The following is a 15,942-nucleotide window of genomic DNA, read 5'->3' as shown; positions in this document are numbered from 1 at the left end:
TGCCCATTCTAATTTACACTTCCTTCTAAGTCCTTTCACTGTTTATTTCTCAATCCTGAAATCTAATTGATTAACAAGTTATGTATTTGCTTTCCCTGTTCACAGGTTCCAAATGCCCAACTTTCCTTGCTGCAATATTATCAGCTTGCACATCCAGCAACTTGCCATTCAAAAAATGTAAATACTTGTAGCTGCTATTCGATGTCCTAAATTAGCCCAATTTTATGCCATGAACATGCTTTTGTTTTTAAATGTATAAAACAAAGGTATCGCATGTTAGCTACAAGTATGTCAGAATGAATGTGCAAAGTCATACAAAACATAAAATGACGACAACTGACATATCATTTTGCATGAATTAATTGAATCTTTTTATTTTCAAGCTTTCACTATACATGATTAGAATTGAAATATTAGTGTTTTTCGTTCCAACAGCAATGAAGGAATACCTGTGCTTTAAATTACACAGGCAATAACAAAAGAAATAGAATATGTTAACAAATCATCCCAACTATTTTCTGTGGCTAAGTATATTTGCAATTTGAAAGAATACTTTATTCTACATTCTGGCACCTCCAATGTTAATGGCAATTTGTGAAATGTTTTACACATTTTTTTGAAAACATTTTAATTTTTGGAATTTTCTTCCCTCCCTTCCTGAACATGTTGATTCTTTGTTGGACACAATTCCATAGGTGTTAATTGCACTCCAGCTCCTCATCCAAGTGAGAATCATTCAATTGCAAGCCAAGACAGTGAGTGTTGGCAAGTTACTTTACCATGTGTGAAACCAGGCAGTGTCATAACCCAACATCCAAACATATGCACCTCCAGCAGAGCTACAGGATCTATCAGGTGCCACGTCAGTCATCCCCCCACTCCCCTCCTAAATCAGGGCCCTGAGGCCAATTATAGTATTCCAACCATTGTCTTGACTATGATCAGTCATCTTGCCCAATAGTGGGGACTGAGCCTTAGATTCTAATATGGCCAGTTGCTCACTGTTTGAACCAATTGAGCCACTATGGTTGTCCCAGTCACATTATTAACATCAAACTGTCTTGAATTATTAGGCTTGGAGTAGCAGTGACCAAGGAACATGGCATCTGTTCACTTCTATCAGAACATGGTGTGTGGAGAACTAATGAAGGAAGAAAACATATTTGCAAAAACAAATGTAAAAAAATTCATTCTCCTAAATTTTCTTTCTCATTGGACGGAGTTTTCCAGCTGTTCCTGAAATAATCAGGAATAATATGATTTGGAACCGTAATATTGGTTGCTGAGAAAGAAAATAAATCACTGTCCAGCCAAGTCCCCCCTTGAATCATTGTCCACATCCATTTTCACACATCAGATAAAATCATGTCTTTGTAACATCAACCATTTACCAAAATAACAAGGCTTCTTCTAACATTGTAAATTAAGGGTTTTAATGACCAGCTGAAAGACAACAATACTGGCCAATGAAAGTGGTAACTGTGGTGCTGAATTTGTTCCAGCCATTGTGCTCTGGACACTTCTATCCACTAAAGGAATGTTGAGAACTGGTACTTCACAGGAGATCCCAGTCCAACCTTCGTAACACTGACATGTGAACTTCTGTTTCATGGCTTTGATGTCCCTTGCGTTTATTCTCCCTTTCACAGAAAATCTGGGATGTACTCCTTCAGGATTGGTTCGGATTTTGAAACTGCTTGGGTCCAGGTGGAGGTAGGCTTTGGAGTCAATGTTCTTTCTCACACACCTCCCATGTCTCTTGCAAAGATGTTTGCTGCACAACTTTGTGGCAGATGTCACATTAACAACATAATGTCCCAGGGGACCATCTATGTACTGCTTTACTGTTAAACAATGATTCTGCAAGGGAAGGTTAAGGTTATTTTAATCCTAAAAATACATGCATGAAATTAAATGACTGATACTCATCAGAGAGGCACTGTCTTCATTTTGATCCTTAAAAACCCCAACCCATTGAAATATTAAAAAGAAACACCTACCACAATGTCTTCCTGATTATAGACTAAATAGGTGACATAAAAAGAACTCGTTTCAGTTACCAAAGTCTTGGTTCCTGCCTTTAATCAAGGTAACGGCTGACTTGCTGAATTTTACAAACCATAGCCAGGCAGAGCTTTTTAACTGCAGATTGATAATTGTTTTTCATGGTGTTCAAATCCACTGACATTACAAAACATAAAAAATTGGATCATATGAGAAAAGTAAATCTCAATGAGGGATAAGTAAGGCACATGAAGTCATGGCATCTTGTTTTTACAATTCTATTAGTGCAGAATTCTAAGTAGCTAATAGCAAATCATCAACCTCAAAGTTAGGAAGATTACTTTGAATGGGGAAAAATGCCATGCAAATCCTTTGTGTAATTACAATTATCATATTCTTAGGAGAAACAGTGCCACCTTCTGATGATCCATCACTAAATATTTCAGAATTCTCTATTGGTTTCCAGCTGGTGATATCAGAATAGAATACACACTCTTTTATGAAGAATATTTAAACATTATATGATGGCGTGAGGGAAAAGGGGAACAACTTCTTGCTTGAAATAAGGAAATGGCCAACTTTGCTGAACTTTCACTGCTTTTGAAATGCTGATATATAACAGGTTATTAAATGTTCAATAGTCAGAGGAATTAAGGAAAAGGGAAGCTGATGAAGTAAAATTTGATTGTAAGAAAATGCCTTGGAATTACAAAGTGTGAGTATGCTCAACGTGGAGTTCATGGTACAGCCCCTATCTCTCAACTAAAGGAAGTAACATGGAGTTGGGCTCCAGTAGTTGGGGGGAGGCAGAGGGTGTGGGAGAAAAATCATTAAAATAGTTATACCTTTGATTTTGCATAATTAATGCTGCCCCAAAGAATGATCCCTGCCGTTCCCATGGCAGCACTCTCACCAACTGTATGAACCAAGTCAATCTGTAGAGTGAGAAGATACCACAGTACAGTTATACAAGTTATGAAGGAAAATAATACTATGTAATACTATAATACAACTTTGGATTCTGTATTTAGCTGAAGCATCCTTCAGAATATCCTCCATTTGGCAGAGAGGGGAAAAAACTGCCCAGGGTTGGATTTGAGCATGAGATGCTAATAATGACTACGGGAAGAAAATAGTCATGCAATAACAATATTCTCCATTAAATAATAACTGGTGGATATATAAAAGAGTATTTGCACATACCATAGTTACCTAGAAGTAGTTAAATAGCAGTCCAGAAAGTTCCATTTTCCTTAATCAAGTGATCATTTCTCAACTGTGAACTTAAGTGGTCTGTAATGGTCACAATTTATCTCAATGTCAACCTCACCTGTCATCTAATTTGTAACACAGATCATTGGATATAAAGAAAACTACCAGCAGCGGGAGTACTAGCTAATTTTTACCCTTCTCTAGTACTGGCGCAACAAGACCAATTGTGATGCACCAGTCCTGCTCTGACTGAGTTTCAGTTACAGAACAGGGATTGGATCTTCTGGCTTATATGTCACATTGCTACACACCCTTTAGGAACACTGTCGGATATTTTCCAATTTTGCGATCCTAACATGAAGCCTTGCCTGGTGGGAGTGCATATCTGCAAATCATATTTACACAGTATGTGATTTTCTTTCCCTAATAGATGCAATATTATGAGCTGTGTCCAATACCTCTCAATATGCACATTCAGCATGTCAGGAGCAAGAATTTGGGAATCACATGTTTTGGTTTTAAGGTATTAATTTGTTTTAATTAATATATGATAATTTTCCATTTTAGTGCTTGAGATAGGATATGTAATAGTAATCAGTGCTTATTGTTATCCAAGTCTCAAAGCAATGTTATCAAATACCTGAAGTCTTTTGATTGGAATTACTGCATAATTTAAGATTAAATGTTTGGCTTAAGATGTAGGGGTACGACATCACAATGGTTCAATAGAAAGATATCAGGCTGCAGTAGAAACACTGCAGCTAGCATGTGTTTCCTACACTAAGGGAAGAAATACGCATTAGACTGATTGATGTGATCTCATTGTAAGCTCTTCAGTAATTTTTCTTGAATCTGAATTCAACCAGGAATGAGGGACTACATTTTCTGGAGACGTTGGTGAAGCTGGTTCTGTTCTTAGAGCAGAGAAGGTTGAGGGGAGACCTAATAGAGATGTTCAAATTGATGAGGAATTTTGATGGCGTTAAGGAAGAAACTATTTCCTCCGGTAAATGGGTCGCGATAACAAGATGTCATGATTTTAAATGATTGACAAAAGAACTAGTGGGGAAATGAAGAGATATTTCTTCATGGAGGGTTACTAATATCTGGAATGCACTACCTGAAAATGTGGTGGGATCAGATTCCATGGAGACATTAGTTGGACATATATTTGGAGAAATTATCAGGAGAAAGTTGAGATCTGGGACTAAATTGGACAGCTCTCTCAAAGAGCCAGCACAGATGTGACAAGCCACAGATCCCTTCAGTGCAGTAAGATTCTATGATCCAATGAAAGCTTGGCAATGCATAATGAAACACTAACCAAACAATGAAACAAGACACTGAAAAGGGTTAAATCTTAATGTACAGAAGTATTGTAGCTTCATGTCTTCTGAGTACATTAACTATTGTTAGATATAGAACTCCTCAAAATCTCTTATTGGTCTCTTAACAAATTCAAAACATAATAATAACTGAACTGAAAACTGCATGACTGGGTATTTTGTAGCCAATAGAATTTTCCCTCATTTTAACTTTAGATGAGCATGCATGCCAACAGTAACAAAAAAGACAGGTCTGAGCGCTATCATGTAGCAATTACTGAAGAAATAAGAAACGGTGAGACTAAATCAGTTTTGAAGAGAGAAAATACTACTGGTTATTTTACTATGGTGGAGGAGAAAATTTTGGTCAATATGTAGACATATCAGAATAAATAAACTTAATCTTGTATGATTACAGCAACAAAGGAGATGTGGACCTGCTTGCTGCTCAGATGGGAGATCACCTAGGAACAGAATGCACTATAGGATTATTCAAATTAACACCTTGGCACTTAATAGCAACAAAATCCAGGTAACTGGTTTAAAAAGAGGGGAAAACCTTAAGTTGTTCATTCTCTAAGGAAAAGAAACAATCTTGGTCACTCCAGCTCATGTGCAGAAGAGGTAGTTTTCACCTACACCTCTAGAATGGCCATTTCTATTGGATGAATTTTAGGAGGCTCTGCACCTGTGGTGGAACAACAGCAAATCACAAATTTGGGCCTGCAATATTGTCCCCAGAGGCCGGTGACGTCACACCATCTTTTGCAGATTGCATTGAGGCCCAGGAATGTCTTAAGGTTTTTTCAAGCTGCAGGAATCTATTCAAATTAATGAAAAGGCTGATATTACAACATTTGGCCAGGTAAGCCCTCAAAGTTAAAACAAAAACAGAATTACCTGGAAAAACTCAGCAGGTCTGGCAGCATCGGTGAGGACTCGAAACATCAACTCTTTTCTTCTCCGCCGATGCTGCCAGACCTGCTGAGTTTTTCCAGGTAATTCTGTTTTTGTTTTGGATTTCCAGCATCCGCAGTAGTTTTTTGTTTTTAAGCCCTCAAAGTTGCTGGTCCTGATATGCCCATACCAAGGGCCGGCTAAATCCCAAGTTTAACTCAAAATTGGGGTTTATATTGTCAAAACAGAATTAAGAGAGCCTACTCAAGAAAATAGGTCCAACAGATGGGTTCGATATGATCTTACAGCAGGTTTTGTTTTTAACAAATGTAAACATTTTTGTCAAATGCTGCTGAATCCCAAGGCACAATCTGCATGTCAATAGAGAGTTTAGTAGTGAATCTTAATTGTAATTCAGCCACTGGCGCAGGCAAGTCAGCGTGTATCGGTGCTAGTCCCCAGCCCAGATAAATGGGGAGGGTTAGCAGCAGGAAGGGCATCTGGCTGTCAAATACCCGCCAATTCCAAATGATGATTGATATGAATGGAAACGGCACCCATGTTAGGGCTTACCCTGCAAGCGCTGTGCAGGCACCTTGCCCAAACACTGTGAGGAATGGTAAGGATTACCATCCAATGGACAAATATGGCTAAAGAAGAGAGACTGAAGGAGAGGTGAAAGGATGACCAAACCCAAAATATCAAGTCTAGATATTGGTAGCCTAAGGAGAAACCGTGAAGGAACTGACCTGATGGTGGGAAAAGGAATACAATTCCTGTCAAACAAAGTAAAAGGGCAGGAAAGCAAAAGAAATTGGTAGTGGCTATAAACTTTATACCATGGACAGGATGGGAGGAGAAATGGTGTTGGAATAAATGAGAAAATGAAAGACAAAGTTCTGGCTGTGGACAGAATGAGTGACAGGATCTTCAACTTAAAGCTAGAAATCGGGGGAAAAATGTGGAACAAAATCAGTTGCTATGTACCACAGAGTGCGTGTGGACCAGAGGAGAAAGAAGAATTCTGGGAACAGATGGACAACACCTTTCAAACAATAACAAGCTGCAACAGGCTAATGGTGGCAGGTGACCTATATGGCCATGTGGAAGGGAAAGAGCAGGATACGAGGTTATCCACGATGGACATGGATTTGGAGAAACGAATGGAGAAACAAAGATCCTGGAATTTGCAGTGCCATACCAATTGATAATACTAAACACCTGGTACCAAAAAGGCAGGAAACATCTTATAACCTACAGCAGTGGTGGTAGAGAACACAGCTAGACTACCCATCATGGTTAGAAAAGAACATGCAAAGGAAGCAAAAAAACTGCAAGGTCTTCCCAGGTGAAGCACTGACTACCCAACATGGAGTGCTGATGGCAGAGCTGATTGCAAAGAAAACAAAATGGTGGTAGACAGAATATCAGATGAAGGAAGCACAAAGATTCGTGAGTCAAGGGGGAATTCAAAGACCAAATGGAAAGATAACTAAGAGAAATAGAAGAACTTATGACAGACACCACAGAAGACTGATGGAACTCAGTGGCAGACTTGGTTAGGAAAATTGGTGAATAAGTATGTGAATGATCATTAAGGGGGGGGGGGGAAAGGCGACCAGAGAAGAAGCTTCTTGGAATGATACAATGCAGTAAAAGAAAGGGAGGAACTGTTAAAGAAATGGAAACAGTTAGGGGTCCAAGAAGATAAAGAACAATATACAAAAGCAAAAAGGAATGCAAAGTAAAGTGATGCTAGAGAAAGATCCCTGGCCATGGAAGAAATTTATGAAAGTCTAGACACCGAAGAGGGACAAAAAGATATCTTTAGAATAGCAGCTGCTAGAGATAGGTGAACAAAAGATATGGGGAATATATGTACAATCAAGGATGCTGGTGGAGTAACCTTAGTGAAAGGGGATGAAATCAAATAGAGACTTATGCCTGGTGCTTAGGGAGGAAGTTCAGAGATGCACTAGAATTCGTGAAGATCCTGAGAAGTATGACTATCACAGGACGTGAGTGCCAAACAAGAGTAAGAAGCAGTGTGGGGGAGAGCATGAGTTTTGAAGAGAAAGTTGGGTTGCACCAAGGATCAGCACTGAGCCCCTTCCTCTCCCTGATTGTCATGGATGTTCTAACTGAGCGAGTGAAACAGGAAGTGCTGTGGTCAATGATGTTTGCAGATGACATTGAGCTAAGTGGTGGGATGACATGAACATGACCGAGAGTATCTGGAGAACTCGAGAAAAGCAGTGCAAAACAAGGGTATGAAGATCAGTAGACCAAACACCCAATTTATAATTTGTCAGTTTGAGCCGAGGGAAGAGAATCAGAATGAAGGTGTAAAGTTTATGGATGAAGACTTAGAGAAAGTGAGTAGTTTCAAGCACCTGGGGGCAGAATATGGAAGTATGGAAATGGAGATTAAACAAGGGATTAGCTCTAGTTGGAGTAATTAGAAGAAGTGCAGTGGAGTGTTATGTGGTAGAAAAGTATTGCTGAAACTGAGAGGAAGAATCTACAAGACGGTTGTGAGACTGGCCTTGTAACATGGTGCAGAAACTTGGGTAACATTAAGAAGAGGGTAACAATGACTGGTGTGGAGTAATGGGAAAGGAAAAAATCAGGAACTAGCACATCAGGGGTCACTGAAGATTGTGGGAGCAGTGAAGAAAGTAGCCAAGAAGAGATTGAAATCACAGAATTGTTACAGTGCAGATTGAGGCCATTCAGCCCACCCTGTCTGCACCAGCTCTCTGAATGAGCATTCTGACTCAGTGCCATTCTCCTGCCTTTTCCCTGTAACCCTGCACATTGATTCTATGTAAATAATCATCGAATACCCTCTTGAATGCCTCAGTTGAACCTGCCTCCACACACTTCCAGACAGTGCAATCCAGAGCCGAACCACTTGCTGTGTTAGGAAGTTTTTTCTCACATAGCATTTGCTTCTTTTGCAAATCACTTTAAATCTGTGCCCTCTCGTTCTCAATCTTTTTACAAGCGGGAGCAGTTTCTCCTTATCTCTCTGTCCAGCCCCCTCATAATTTTGAGCACCTCTATCAAATCTCCTCCTAGGCTTCTCCTCTCCAAGGAGAACAGTCCCAACTTCTCCAATCTATCTTCATAACTGAAGTTTCTCATCCCTGGAACCATTTTTGTAAACCTCTTCTGCACTCTCCCCAGTGCATTCACATACTTCCTAAAGTGTGGTGCCCAGAACTGTACACGTTACTCCAGCTGAGGTCTAACTAGTGTCCTATACAAATTCAGCATAACCTTCTTGCTCTTGTACTCTATGCCCCTATTAATAAAGCCTAGGATACTGTATGCTTTATTAACTGCTCTGTCCTCCTGTCCTGTCACCTTTAATGAATTATGCACATATTCACCCAGGTCCCTCTGCTCCTGCACACATTTATATTGTCTCTCCATGCTCTTCCTATCAAAATGAATCACCTCATACTCCTCTGCATTGGACTTCACTCCACCAACTTGTCTATGTCCTTTTGAAGTTCTACGCTATCCCCCTCACAGTTTACAATGCCTCCAAGTTTTGTATCATCTGCAAACTTTGAAATTGTCCCCTGTACACCAAGATCTAGATCATTAGATTGAATTTTTTGAAGAGGTGACCAGGTGTACAGATGAGGGTAGTGCAGTTGATGTAGTTTATATGGATTTCAGCAAAGCCTTTGACAAGGTCCCACATGGGAGACTTATATAGAGGGCAAAGGCACGTGGGTTACAGGGTAATTTGATAAGGTGGATTCAAAATTGGTTTAGTTGTAGGAGGCAGAGGGTGATGACAGAAGGATGCTTTAGTGACTGGAAGCCAGTGTCCAGTGGTGTACCACAGGGATCTGTGCTTGGTCCCCTATTATTTGTCATTTATATAAACGACTTAGATGACTATGTGGGGGATAGGATTAATAAGTTTGCGGATGACACAAAGATTGGCCGGGTGGTTAACAGTGAGGTTGAGTGTCTTGGGCTACAGGAAGATATAGACGGGATGGTCAAATGGGCAGATAAGTGGCAGATGGAATTTAACCCTGAAAACTGTGAGGTGATACACTTTGGAAGGAGTAATTTGACAAGGAAGTATTCAGTGAACAGCATGGCACTAGGAAGTTCTGAGGAACAAAGGGACCTTGGCATGTGTGTCCATAGATCTCTGAAGGCAGAGGAGCATGTTAATGGGGACACTTGCTTTTATCAATCGAGGCATAGATTACAAAAGTAGGGAGGTCATGTTGGAGTTGTATAGAACTTTGGTGAGGCCACAGCTGGAGTACTGTTTGCAGTTCTGGTCGCCACATTATAGGAAGGATGTGATTGCGCTGGAGGAGGTGCAGAGGAGATTCACCAGGATGTTGCCTGGGATGAAACATTTAAGTTATGAAGAGAGGTAGGATAGACGGGTTATTTTCGTTGGAGCAGAGAAGACTGAGGGGCGACCTGATCGAGGTGTACAAGATTATGAGAGGCATGGACAGGGTGGATAGGGAGCAGCTGTTCCCCTTAGTTGAAGGGTCAGTCACAAGGGGGCATAAGTTCAAGATGAGGGGCAGGAGGTTTAGGGGGGATGTAAGGAAAGACCTTTTTACCCAGAGGGTGGTGATGGTCTGGAATGCGCTGCCTGGGAGGGTGGTGGAGGCGGGTTGCCTCACATCCTTTAAAAAGTACCTGTATGAGCACTTGGCACGTCATAACTTTCAAGGCTATGGGCCAAGTGCTGGTAAATGGGATTAGGTAGGTAGGTCAGGTGTTTCTCACGTGTCGGTGCAGACTCGATGGGCCGAAGGGCCTATTCTGCACTGTGATTCTGTGATTAGGAAAAGCAAGGGTCCCAATGCCGACTCCTGGGGAACACAACTACAAACCTTCCTCCAGCCTGAAAAATATCCATTGACCATTACTCACTGTTTCTTATTACTCAGCCAATTCTGTATCCATGTTGCTACTGTCCTTTTTATTCCATGAGCTATAACTTTTCTCACAAGTCTGTTGTGTGGCACTGTATCGAATGACTTTTGAAAGTCTATGTACACCACATCCACAGCATTACTCTCATCAACCCTCTCTGTTACTTCTTGAAAAAACTCCAGCAAATTAGTTAAACACGATTTTTCCTTAAGAAATCCATGCTGGCTCTTTCTAATAAATCCATATTTATCCATGCAACTATTAATTCTATCCTGAATAATTGTTTCTAGAAGCTTCCCCAGCACTGAATTTAAACTGACTGGTCTGTAATTGCTGGGCTTATCCCTGCAAACTTTTTTGAACAAGGGCATAATGTTTGTAATTCTCCAGTTCTCTGGCACCTTCCCTGAGTCTAGGGAAGACTGAAAGATTATGGCCAGCGCCCCTGCAATTTCCACTCTCACTTCCTTCAAAATCCTTGAATGCATCTCATCTGGTCCCAGTGCCTTGTCAACTTTAACTTCTGACAATATATCCAATACCTCCTCCTTATCAATTTTGAACACTCCTAGTGACAGGGTTTCCTCCTCTGTCACCGTGGCCTGGATAGCATCTGCTTCCTTGGTAAAGACAGATGAAAAGTATTCATTTAACACCTCAGCCAAGCCCCCTGCCTTCATGCATAAATCTCCTTTTTGGTCCCTAATCAGCTCCACACTTTTACCACCCTTTTACTATTCAGGTGCCGACTGAAGACTTTGGGATTCCCCTTTATGTTGGATGCCAGTCTTTTCTCATAATCCCTCTTTGCTTCTCTTATTTGCTTCTTCACCTCTCCTCTGAACCTTCTGTATTCAGCTTGGTTCTCAATTGTATTTTCTACTTGATGCCTAAGCACCCTTTTTCTTCTTTATCTTAATTTCTATCTCCTTTTTCATCCAGGGAGCTCTGGATTTGTTTGTCCTACATTTCCCTTTTGAGGGAAAATACCCTGACTGTGCCCGAACCATTTCCTCTTTGAAGGTAGCCCATTTTTCAGCTACAGTTTTTCCTGCCAGCCTTTGGTTCCAGCCTATTCGGCCCAGCTCCATTCTTGCCCCTTTGAAATTGGCTCTCTCCTAGTTATTTATTCTTACTCTGGATTACCGTCATTCTAAACCTTATGATACAATGATCACTGTCTCCTAAATGTTCCCTTACTGTCACTTGATCTACTTGGCCCACCTCATTTCCAAGAACCAGGTCTAGCAGTACCTCCTTGTTGGACTGGACAAATCCTGCTGTAGAAAATTCTCCTGAACACACTCTAGGATCTCTATGGTCAGAAATATTACAGTCATCTGTTGCAGAGAGAGAGAGAGAGGAAATATAGTGAGGCGAGTGATGGAGACGGGATTGCCAGGAGGAGGAGAGGAAGGCCTAAGGCCAGCTGGAAAGATGCAGTGCTGAGAGACTTAAACACAGCAGGTTGGTAGAGGAATGGGTGACTGACAGAAGGAGTTGGAGGAGGATGATCAACAAACATTGTGGTGACATCAAGTAAAATAGAAGACGCCAAAGGAAAAACAGTAAATCTTAGATGTGATTTAAGGAGTCTTTCCCTGTCTTTTAAAAGTGCAAGATATGTGGAACTGAAAAAACTAAAGGCATGTTGAATACACAAAATATCAATGAGACTATGAATTGTTTTTATTCATCCATGGGATGTGGGCGTCGCTGGCTAGACCAGCATTTATTGCTCATCCCCAAGTGCCCTTGAGAAGGTGGTGGTAAGCTGCCTTCTTGAACCACTGCAGTCCATGTGGTGTAGGTACACCGACAATGCTATTAGGGAGGAGGTTCTAGTATTTTAACCCAGCGACAGTGAAGGAGTGGAAATATTTCCAAGTCAGGATGGTGTGACTTGGAGGGGAACGTGCAAGTGGTGGTATTCCCATGTGTCTGCTGCCTTTGTCCTTCTAGATGTAGTGGTCATGGGTTTGGATGGTGCTGTCTAAAGAGCCTTGGTGATTTCCTGTGGTGCATCTTATAGATGGTACATACTGCTGCCACTGTGCATCAGTGATGGAGGGAATGAATATTTGTGGATGAGGCGTCAATCAAGCCAGCTGCTTTTTCCTGGATGGTGTCATGCTTCTTGAATGTTGTGTAAGCTGTACTCATCCAGGCAAGTGGGGAGCATTCTATCACACTCCTGACTTGTGCCTTGTAGATGGTGGACAGGCTTTGGGGAGTCAGGAGTTGAGTTATGCGTGGCAGGATTCCTAGCCTCTGATCTGCTCTTGTAGCCACTCTATATGGCTAGTCCAGTTCAGTTACTGGTCAATGGTAAACCCAGGATATTGATGGTAGGGGATTTAGCAATGGTAATGCCATTAAATATCAAGGGGCGATGGTTAGATTCTCTCATGCTGGAGATGGTCATTGCCTGGCACTTGTGTGGCGTGAATGTTACTTGCCACCTGTCAGCTCAAGCCTGGATATTGTCCAGATGTTGCAGCATTTGGACATGGACTGCTTCACTATCTGAGGAGTCGCGAATGGTGCTGAACATTGTGCAATCATCAGCAAACATCTCCACTTCTAATATTTATGATGGAAGGAAGGTCATTGATGAAGCAGCTGAAGATGGTTGGGCCCAGGACACTACCCTGAGGAACTCCTGCAGTGATGTCCTGGAACTGAGATCATTGGCCTCCAACAACCACAACCATCTTCCTTTGTGCTAGGTATGACTCCAACCAGTGGAGACTTTTCCCGATTCCCATTGACTCCAGTTTTGCTAGGACTGCTTGATGCGACACTCGGACAAATGCTACCTTGATGTCAAGGGCAGTCACTTTCACCTCATCTCGGCAGTTCAGATCTTTTGTCCATGAAGCAAGGCCGTAATGAGGTCAGGAGCTGACTGGTACTGGCAGAACCCAAACTGGGCATCAGTGAGCAGGTTATTGCTAAGCAAGTGCTCTTTGATAGCACTGTTGATGACCCCTTCCATCACTTTACTGATGATCGAGAGACTGATGGGGCGGTAATTGGCCGGGTTGCATTTCTCCTGCATTTTGTATACAGGACATACCTGGGCAATGTTCCACATTGCCGGGTAAATGCCAGTGTTGTAGCTGTACTCGAACAGCTTGGCTATGGGCACAGCAAGTTCTGGAGCACGAGTCTTCAGTGCTATTGTTGAAATATTGTCAGGGCCCATAGCCTTCGCAGTATCCAGTGCCTTCAGCCATTTCTTGATAGCAAGTGGAGTAAATTGAATTGGCTGAAGACTGGCATCTGTGATGCTGGGGACCTCCAGAGAAGGTCAAAATGGTTCATCCACTCGGCACTTCTGGCTGAAGATTGAAGCTTCAGCCTTATCTTTTGCACTGCTGTGCTGGGCTCCCTCATCATTGAGGATGGGGGTATTTGCAGAGCCTCCTCCTGCAGTGAGTTGTTTAATTGTCCACCACCATTCATGACTGGACATGGCAGGACTGCTGAGCTTAGATCTGATCCTTTGGTTGTGGAATCGCTTAACTCTGTCTTTCACTTGCTACTTATGTGTTTGGCACACAAGTAGTCCTGTGTTGTAGCTTCACCAGGTTGACACATCATTTTAGGTATGCCTAGTGCTGCTCCGGCATGCCCTCTTGCACTCTTCATTGAACAAGTAAGATATGATTGAGGCATTTGCAATAGTGGCTGATCCCTGATTTACTCCAACTCATGAATTCAGGCTTACTACCCAGTGAACAATGACAAATCTGCCTTGGACAAAAAAAGAAAGGATGGACCTAAAAGTAACAAAGTCACTAGGCTAGAGAATTCGATATTAAAGGCATAGTTACACCGTTGGATGTAATTGAGTCGTTATCTTTTGATAATTCCAAAAGTGAACTTTTGGCAGAATCCCTAGCTGAAGCCTCTCCTTTAACATGCCCTGTGGACACTAAATGATGGTAATTGTATTGTTAAGTAAAAGAGATAAATTATGATTTTGTGTCATTTTTGTTGCGTAAGTATCTCTGGTTTACAGATTCACAGGTGCAACAGCCTCCATTATCTCACCCACTTGACCACTCTCTTTTTGTAAGCTTAGACAATGATTGTCTGCAGACAAAGCAATTTTGGGAACACCATAGCTGGGGCAATTCCAATAGCATCCCCATGTTCGCTGGCACATTTCCAGCAGGAGTGACTGGATTGCAAGCAGGATATTATACTTGCTGGAGTAGCCCAACCAAGATCAGCAAACTCAACACAAAGTGAACATAAAAGCTGGAATCCTCTAATTCATCTTCAAATGCAATAGGTTTCTACTTACCTCAGTGAGAGGCTCAAATGCATACGCATAAAATGGCCGTCCATATGCAAAGACGGGGAGAACATAATCCTTTTTGGCTATGGAGGCTAATCTGATAGCTTCTTTCAGTCGGTAATGGACAAATTTCAGTGCATTTGGACTTGATTTCAATCCAAGTTGCAGGTAAATGGAAGGATAAAGAGCGCCACTTTCTTTCCATAACCAGAGTAACTTGTCATTACGTTTATATTCAATTGCAGGACACTTGCCATTATATTTCTTTGGGTGTTTCTTATAGTGATGATTATAGCAGTCTGGAAAGAGATAGAACCCCCAGAGGCCATCGGGTCTAATCTTCTCTGCTAACCCCAGTGTTTTATTCATAAATTTCCACCCAGCATCTTCATATTCTCTCCTGGCTTCTAATTTAATTTGATTGTCTGTCCAGTCAGGGTGAAGCTTTCTCACAACTTGTATGGACTTTTTCCGATAGATATTTTTGCGACCCCAGTTTCGGACCCATAGAGGTCTCCAATCTTCCCAGTCAATCACCCCAAGACCACTGAAGTCTTCAACTGGAATGGATTTCTCAATGTCAGCCCTGGCTTTGTTCAAGTGTTCTTTAAGGCTATTGTTCTGGGGGATTCCTCCATTTATAGGAATCTTTTTTCTGTCGAAATAAGGGTACTTGCCCAGATGATTGTGATAAAATATGGTAATGGCTGATCCACTGAGTGTCTCATTGGAGTTTGAAAATATATCAAAAACACTGAGGTCCAGATCCACCTTGTATTTAAGCCTGCACTGCTCTGTTGGGGCATTCCACACAACAATAAATGGGTTGTGTGGAAGCACTGGAGATTTTGCTTGCTTAAAGTATTGGCCACTTGTCATCTGCAATATGAATATAAGCACCAGTTTTCTTGCAAACAACTTCTTGGGAATGGCTGCAGCATTCATGGCACTCAGCTTCTGGTCAGATGGCATTTCGCCTCTCCCTGAAACAAGAAAGTGAGATTTGCAATCTGTTTATGCTGCCAAGCAGTGACACAAGCATTAACAGTACAAGAATATAGTCATTAATATAGTATAGTTAGCTCAGAGACTTGAATGTTGAAGGTCTAGCCATATAACAAAAAGAAAATCAGGAACTGCCATCATGTGATCTTTCTGAAACTTTCCTATTTAGTTCAGAATGTCACTGTATTTCAAATATCCGTTACAGCTTTCACAGATCTTACAGCTTTTTGTAAAATTAAATTATAGAACATTTCTTTG

General features: G+C 41.4%; 1 protein-coding gene across 1 annotated transcript; it reads right to left on the bottom strand.

The window, feature by feature from the left end:
- Nucleotides 1–347: 347 nt before the first annotated feature.
- hyal6 (hyaluronoglucosaminidase 6) lies at nucleotides 348–15,665 on the bottom strand. The gene is made up of 3 exons (XM_078567588.1): nucleotides 14,686–15,665; nucleotides 2,850–2,939; nucleotides 348–1,860 (listed from the first exon to the last, which is right to left on the bottom strand). Exons 1-3 carry the CDS (start codon nucleotides 15,649–15,651, stop codon nucleotides 1,411–1,413), a joined length of 1,506 nt encoding a protein of 501 aa, XP_078423714.1. The 5' UTR covers nucleotides 15,652–15,665; the 3' UTR covers nucleotides 348–1,410.
- Nucleotides 15,666–15,942: the final 277 nt, after the last annotated feature.

The sequence above is a fragment of the Cetorhinus maximus genome, chromosome 22, assembly GCF_964194155.1.
Source record: "Cetorhinus maximus chromosome 22, sCetMax3.hap1.1, whole genome shotgun sequence".
NCBI classification, from domain to species: Eukaryota; Metazoa; Chordata; class Chondrichthyes; order Lamniformes; family Cetorhinidae; genus Cetorhinus; species Cetorhinus maximus.
The sequence above is the reverse complement of the archived record's forward strand: the minus strand, read 5'-3'. Positions and strand labels throughout refer to the sequence as shown.